The sequence below is a fragment of the Nyctereutes procyonoides genome, unplaced genomic scaffold, assembly GCF_905146905.1.
Source record: "Nyctereutes procyonoides isolate TBG_1078 unplaced genomic scaffold, NYPRO_anot_genome, whole genome shotgun sequence".
Taxonomy (NCBI): domain Eukaryota; kingdom Metazoa; phylum Chordata; class Mammalia; order Carnivora; family Canidae; genus Nyctereutes; species Nyctereutes procyonoides.
The window spans coordinates 11,904,355-11,911,917 of NW_026575032.1; the positions used below are offsets into that span (position 1 = coordinate 11,904,355).

At 49.7% G+C, this 7,563-nt stretch overlaps 1 protein-coding gene and 1 non-coding gene across 2 annotated transcripts; one reads left to right on the forward strand and one right to left on the reverse strand.

Moving 5' to 3' along the window:
• Window positions 1-3,151: 3,151 nt before the first annotated feature.
• On the forward strand, window positions 3,152-3,225 carry TRNAV-UAC (transfer RNA valine (anticodon UAC)). Its single transcript has one exon. It is a non-coding gene; the product is annotated as a tRNA-Val (tRNA).
• A 1,062-nt stretch (window positions 3,226-4,287) lies between these two features.
• On the reverse strand, window positions 4,288-5,583 carry PABPC4L (poly(A) binding protein cytoplasmic 4 like). Its single transcript, XM_055317117.1, has one exon. It carries the CDS (start codon window positions 5,451-5,453, stop codon window positions 4,341-4,343), a length of 1,113 nt encoding a protein of 370 aa, XP_055173092.1. The 5' UTR covers window positions 5,454-5,583; the 3' UTR covers window positions 4,288-4,340.
• Window positions 5,584-7,563: the final 1,980 nt, after the last annotated feature.

Genomic DNA, 7,563 nt, shown 5'->3' on the forward strand with positions numbered 1-7,563 from the left:
CTTAAAAATATTTAGAAATTTGAAATTTTTAAGTAAATGTTAGAAAGGCACATTTATTGAACTGGCTGTGCACGCCAGCAGGCCTCTACAACAAACTTGGCAATGCGTGTGGGTAGAGGAAGGCAAGAATAGAAGCAGCGGCTCAAGGCACCTTTGTAAATTAGCTCTTACTGGAATGCTTATCAGAAAAGTAAAGATTCTTCTTATTTATCAAGGCACTTGGGCATAATGATTAAATTTTCTTCAAAGGGTGAACTTGTACTGCCAACTAGGATGACTTGATATTATCACACACACACCAAATTGAGAATGAGCAAAATTCAAATAAAATAATCAAGAAAATCCACAGGATTATATATATTTTGCAAACTGACTTTGTCATTTCTCATGGTAAATATTAAAAATAAGCTATTTCCTCTAAAAAGGTAGAATACGGTGTCATGAAGCTACAGTTACAATTCATCTAGACATCTGATATTATGTCCTATTATTCCCTTGTGTACACAGCAGAGAACTCAGCTCCCTGATATTATCTTAATCATCCATTTACGAGCATTATGAAAAATTGTTCAAATATTTGGACACTCTGATAGACTGGATTATCCGGAAAGAGATGTCAAGGCTTGACACACCTACTACACTTCCCAGGCCTGTCGTTCTTCTTAAAAACTCTCTGTTTTAGAGGTATAAACTTCTTTTTTTTTTTTTTTGAGGTATAAACTTCTTAACACAGTGATTTCGAGGCCCAATGAATTAGAGTTGGCATATGAGTTTCACACAGATTCTTACAGTAGGTAGGTATTTACCAAACATATTAATGAAGCTTGAAAAGTAAGATACTTTTAAGGAGATTTACTATAGGCTGTGGGCAACATACTTCATGACAAAAGTCTTGTTAGAAAATTTCAGAATATAAAGCTCTAAATGTAACTGAAGATGATACAGATTAATTGCATGCGTGTATATTTGAGTTCTCAAAGTGTTTTGAATCATAACATTAAATCCACCTAAGTAAAAGACTGGAAATTCTGAGTTTAAAGACTGAACTTTGGAATGACCCTCAAAACTATAAACAAAGTGAGAATATGGGAGAAAAAAGTCTAAGATTTTGTTCAATGTAACAAATCTAAACAAATTAAAAACAACCCAAGAGGAAAACAGACTAAGATCATGAAACATTCAGTTCACAAATATGAAAACACAGATGGCCAACAAATACAAGAAATGCTGTTTAACTTTTGTAGCAATAATAATAATAAAAAAAAAAGTGACCGTGAAATATTTTGCTTTACATTATCATTCTGAATTGGCTAACAGCTTAAACAAAATTTCTTATTCTTGAAGTATATGGAAATGGGCAGTCCTCCATACTGGTAATGGAAATGGAAATGGCACCAAGTTTTCTGGAGAGCACTTGGGCAAAATTTATCAAAATTATTTTAAAAATCGCTGCCCTTCTAAACATTAATTCCAATGAATTACAGATTTTCTTCAGAAAGTAACTGGATATATCAGCATATATAAGTTTGCAAGGATGTTTATCTCCAAGTTGTTTATGACAGAAGAAAACAAGAGGGGGTTAGGAAACAATCTACAACTTTTACGTGTATCAAGAGGAAACGCAGTATAGTACAAACAGTGAAGGAATAAGACTCATTAAAATGATAATGCAAATAATTCTTTGTGGATATGGAAGTGGACTATGGCATATTGTAAAATTTAAAGAGTAATCTGTAATAAGGTTATAAGGATTCCATTTTTGCTAAATTACTATGTGTATATGTCTAAAAAAATTGAGAGGATATGCAACACGTTTAAACACACGATTTGTCTAAATAATGGAATTATATGTTGCTGCAAGTTTTTGATCCGTAATTTTTTCATTTTCTCAAAGAGACTTCTAACTTAGAAAATGTGCTATGAGTAAACCTGTAGTTCATACAAAAATAAATAGAAGCAGATTTTCTCATTCTTTCATAGCTAAAGTATTGCCAAAGAAAATATTTTAATATAGCTTTTGTACTGGTAATATACGAAACAGAAGATTTGAATATATGGTTACAGGAAACCTCTAAGCAGAGTAAAAGAAAAAATAAAATAAAATAAAACAGCAACAACAACAACAACAACCACAAAGCTATTTTCCAGACACCTTTGGTAAAACAGAATTTTAAGAGTAATTATTTAAATGTAAATAAATAATTCTTGTCTCCGTTTCCAAGGTGGATTTCAAATAGCACACAGTAAAAATCAAAGTTAAAAAACCCTCTTTTTTAAAAAGTATAAAACAAAGATGAATAATAGAGATCAAGGAGAAGAGAGAAAGAGAGATCTGAAAATGGGATTAAAAGTTATTCTAGAAAACAGGCAAATTGATGTAATTTCAATTTATCAGAAAATCAATTTAGCGAGCTTCTGATAAATCGAGGCCAAAACTTAATGGGTTATGTAAATCTCATGTTCTAATAAAAAGAGACATGAGTCCATAAAAATAAAGAAACATACTCTTCTGTACCCTGAGATAAAATCATTACATCGAACATAAAATAGAGATAGAAAAAGAACTGTTGAACTGAATTTCTATATTCTCTATATTTGACTTTTATAATACTGGTGTCTGGAAGAAACGTAAGGCATTAATACTAACCTGTATCGATTTGAAGAGAATTAAGACCAGGCCAACTTTTTGTCACCTTAATTGATACAAATTTATGACTTAAGGAATGCAGAAGTTCAGGTTTTACTATTCCAGTCCCAATGTTGATAACTAGCAAGCACATAGATGACAGCCTGCCAATGGAAAGAATAGCAAAATATCCCAGAAGTCAGGTTTGTAGGGAATCTTAAAAACCTCCCCATTAATTTCAGCCATCAGAAGAACAATCATGTCAGGATATAAATTCAAAAGGCATTCAACTCTTTCCTAGTGCTTTAAACATTGATTCAAAATATAACTAGGTATTGAATTTATACTAGCAAATCTTAAACCTTTGGTTTCTTTAAAAAGCTCCGACGAGAACCTAGAAAATACCTTTTGGAAAAATAAATTACTTTGCAATCCTTCGGCCTAAGAACTGTTTTTTAGCATGTTTTCGCAGAAGAAACTAAAGCTAGCAATAGTATTCAAACACGAAAGAAGATAGGGGCTTGCGGTTCCAAAGTGCAGTGGTTACCACGTCTGCTTTACACGCAGAAGCTCCTGGGTTCGATTCCCCAGTGGAACCAGGTGCAGCTGCACTTCTTTAAAAGAAAAAAAAAAAAAAGGACATAAACTCTAACAACTACCTCCTTTCCGATGGTTCAAAACGTAATAAAAATATATCTAATTATGCTTATTGCTACGCATCCTAAATCAAAATCAGAGACAATATTGTAATTGGAAGGGGTGCCTCTGTCAAATGAATCCAGCTTGCAAGATTCACATTTTTCCCCCCACACGAGAAAAATAGCTTTGTCTATAAAAACTCTTATCGCAAAGTCTACTGGCATGAGCAGCCCTCGGCTGGGATTTGTGGTCCTTTGTGGGGTAACTGGGGCAGAGAGCAGCAGCCACTGTGCAGGCCTGCTGGCTGCAAAGGCCCTGCGGCTGCAAGCCCTGCGGCTGCAAGGCCCTGCGGCTGCAAGGCCCTGTGGCTGCGAGGCCTTTGGCTGCAAGCCCTGTGGCTGCAAGCCCTGTGGCTACAAGCCCATGCGGCTGCAAGCCCCTGTGACTGCAAGGCCCTGCGGCTGCAAGCCCCTGCGGCTGCAAAGCCCTGCGGCTGCAAGCCCTGCGGCTACAAGCGCGCGTTTGTAAGCCCTTTGGCTGCAAGGCCCTTTGGCTGCAAGGCCGTTTGGCTGCAAGGCCCTGCGGCTGCAAGCCCTTTGGCTGCAAGGCCTTTGGCTGCAAGGCCCTGGGGCTGCAAGCCTCTGTGGCTGCAAGGCCCTACGGCTGCAAGCCCCTGTGGCTGCAAAGGCCCTGTGGCTGCAAAGGCCCTGTGGCTGCAAGCCCCTGTGGCTGCAAAGGCCCTTCGGCTGCAAGGTCCCGCGGCTGCAAGCCCTGCGGCTGCAAAGGCCCTGCGGCTACAAGGTCCCGCGGCTGCCAGCCCCTGTGGCTGCAAAGGCCCTGTGGCTGCAAGCCCCTGTGGCTGCAAAGGCCCTTCGGCTGCAAAGGCCCTGCGGCTGCAAGGTCCTGCGGCTGCAAGGCCCTGCGGCTGCAAGGTCCCGCGGCTGCAAAGGCCCTGCGGCTGCAAGGTCCCGCGGCTGCAAAGGCCCCGCGACTGCAAAGGCCCTGCGGCTGCAAAGGCCCTGCGGCTGCAAGGCCCCGCGGCTGCAAAGGCCCTGCAAGGTCCCTCCCCGCCCTCCTAGGGCCTCTGGGCCAGGGCGACCGACAGCGGCTTGGAGCCCAGCACGCGGCCGTTCATCCCGGCCAAGGCCCTGGCGGCCTCCTCGGCAGAGGAGAAGCAGATGAGGCCGAAGCCTTTGCTGCGCCCTTCCTCCCGCATGACCTTGACCCTGCAGACGGCGCCGAAGCGAGCGAACTCCCTGCGCAGCCCGTCCTCGTCGACGGCGTCGTCCAGGTTCTTGACGTAGAGCTCGGCGCCCGGGGCCCCGCGGAGCCCGTCCTGCCTCCGCTGCTCGAACGCCCGCCTGAGCTCCGCCCGCCGCTCCGCCTTCGGCTGCGCGCGGCCCACGAACAGCGGCCGCCCGTCCAGCTGCCGGCCGTTGAGGGCCTCCACCGCCCTCCTGGCCGCCTCGTGGCTCTCGAAGCTCACGAAGCCGAAGCCGCGGGACCGGCCGCTGGCGTCCGTCATCACCTTGACGCTCAGGGTCTTGCCGTACGCGCCGAACACGGCCCCGAGCCTGGCGTCGTCCGTGCGGCCGCCCAAGTTCTTGATGTACAGGTTGGTGAACTGGCCGGCGCGGCCGCGCAGCTCGGCCTCGCGGGCCTGGCGGCTCTGGAAGCGGCCCACGAAGAGCCTGCAGCCGCGCAGCTGCGCCCCGTTCATGCGCTCGATGGCGCGGTCGGCGGCGCTCGGCTCCTGGAAGTGCACGAACGCGTAGCCGCGGGAGCCGCGCTCGTCGCTCATCACCTTGGACGACAGGATCTTCCCGAACGCCGAGAAGCGCTCGAACAGGGCCTTGTCGTCCACGGAGCGGTCCAGGTTCTTGATGAACACGTTGCCGACGCCCGATCTCCGCAGCTGCGCGTCGCGCTGCGACCACATGAGCCGGAGGGGCCGGCCCTGCAGCACGTCGAAGTTCATGGTGTCCAGGGCCCGCTGCGCGTCCGCCAGCCGCAGGAAGTTCACGTAGGCGTAGCCCAGCGGGCGGCGGGTCAGCGGGTCCCTGCAGATGCGGATGGACAGCACGGGCCCCGCGGCGCTGAACTTCCTGAACAGCGCGTCCTCGGTGACCTCGGCGTCGAGGTCCCCCACGTACAGGGACGCCTGGCGGTACTTGGCGGCCACGGTCATCGTTGGGCGCCCCCCCTGCGCCCCCGGGGGCCACTCCGGCGCCTCCTGCCGCCGCGCGCCCCGGGGCGGTGCGGGCCGAGGCCCGCGGATGGGGGGTGCCGGGGGCAGCTCCTGCAGGTGAGGGCGATGGTCTCAGCTGGGGAGCGCAGGAAAGAAAGAGAAAGAAAAAGAAAGGAAAAAAAAAAAAAAAAAAAAAAAGCAAGCTCCCTGCCTGCCTCCCGCGAGCAACCAATTCGGCTTCAGAAGGCCGCTGAATTTTGCAATCTGCAACACGGGCTCCGGGGCGAGGGCGAGGAGGGTGAGGAGGGTGGGGGCTTGGGGTGGGTGTGCGAGGGTGCACGGCGTCGCTGTTGCTTCCCCACCCCCACCCCACCGACCGCTCGGGGCGGCCCGGCCCTCCGCAGGCGGAGGGAGGCTTCTCTGCACGCACGCGGGTGGCTGGTTTCTGCAGAAAAGCAGGCCTCTCCCGGGCTCGCTGCAAAGTTACGGGCGCCGCGGGGAACAACTCCACAAGTGGCGTTGCCGGCGGCTGCTCGGGGCGCGCGGGGCGCGGGCCGGACCCGAACCCGCCCCGGCCGGGGTGTGCGAGCGCGCGGGGGTGGCGGCCCGCAGGGCTGGGGCTCGGGCTGGGGCTGGGGCTCGGGCTGGGCCTGGGGCCTGGGGGCTGGGGCTGGGGGCTCACCCGGGGCTGCGGCCGGCGGGGACCCGGAACTCGCGCGCTCAACTTCCCGCTGCCAAGCGGGATGTTTGTCTTTTTAATATTTTTTGCAGAGTGCGTGCCCTCCGCCCGCCCGGCCCGCGCACCCCCTCCCTGCGCGCACCCCCCCCCCGCCCCCGACAGCTGCGCGGCCGAGCGGAGCGGGGGGCGGCGACCTGGGTGGAGAGAGGCTGGCGCTGGGAGTGGCCCCGAGAGCCCCCGCCCGCAGGCCCGGCCGGCGGCCTGCGGGATCCCGGGCCTGCCCTCCGCGCCGGGGTCCTCCGAGGGCGCCGCTGCCCCGGGGTCGAGGCCCGACGTCCGGCCCCCGCGCCGCGCCGCCAACTTGCTGCCGCGCGCCCCTTACCAAAACCGAGGCACACTAATTTATTTCTATTATTATTTCTTCCCCCCCCCCCGCCCCCAGGGCCGGCTTTGCAAGAACGTGCATCTCAAGAAATGCGCGAACGCGCCCTTTGCAAAGGGAGCTTCTCCCCGAGTATCTTAGGATCGCGCCGGGTTCCCTCTTAGAGACCCACGGCCGCCTCTGGGAGTCCGGGACGCTCGGGGCCCTGCTCAGGGGATCCCCAGGCCCCACGTAGGGCCCTTCAGAAATGGGTTTGCTCCACATCTACCGAATGTGTTGAACGTGGTATTTACTTAGCCTGAGGCTGGTTTTCGTGCCCAGAGACATGGAGAGAGAGAGAGAGTGTCCCTCGCCTCGGAGACTATCCTAAGGAGTAACTGGATTGACAGGTTTGCAAAGGTCCAGCCCAGTTCCTGACAGTCAGAGGTTTTATTTATTTTTTTGTTATTATTATTATTATTTTGGCAATAATGACCTTATCTCCACTAGCATTTAATAGATTGCTTAAGATCATTCTCGTGTAAGACTTTAAAATGTGGCGGATCAGTTTATAGAACGCTGATTTAGTGCTTTTCAGACTTCCATGGACATAGGGATCATGCACCTGGGGGATCCGGTCTGAAAGCAGATTCGGATTCGGGAACGTGGAAGGGACTGGAAATTCCATTCCTAAAAAGCTCCCGAGTGAGGCGAATTCTGGTGGTCTGTGAACTATGCTAAATATTTAGCAAGGCTTAAAGCTAAGATGCCCCATAGTGGCGTCTTTTCTAATGCAAGAACTAAAAACACTATATTTCTCCTTCAGAAGATAATGATACTCTAACAGGGTAGTGATACATAAAAAAAAAAAAAAAACAAAAAAAAACACTAACACTGGAGTGTGATTTTCATTATAAAATCCAAATTGCTTTTAACATTTCTAAAATGGAATAATGGGTCCGTGATTCCTCCCCAATTCATCCCGATTAAGGGCTTCTGTTTTGTGAGACTTATGGTTACGTGTTGCTCCTATACTATTATTAGTTCAAATAAATAATCTTTTCTTTAAC

What these genes read in the sequence shown, in the direction of transcription:
- PABPC4L (XM_055317117.1), bottom strand. Translation starts at nt 5,453, where the DNA reads ATGACCGTGGCCGCCAAGTACCGCCAGGCGTCCCTGTACGTGGGGGAC.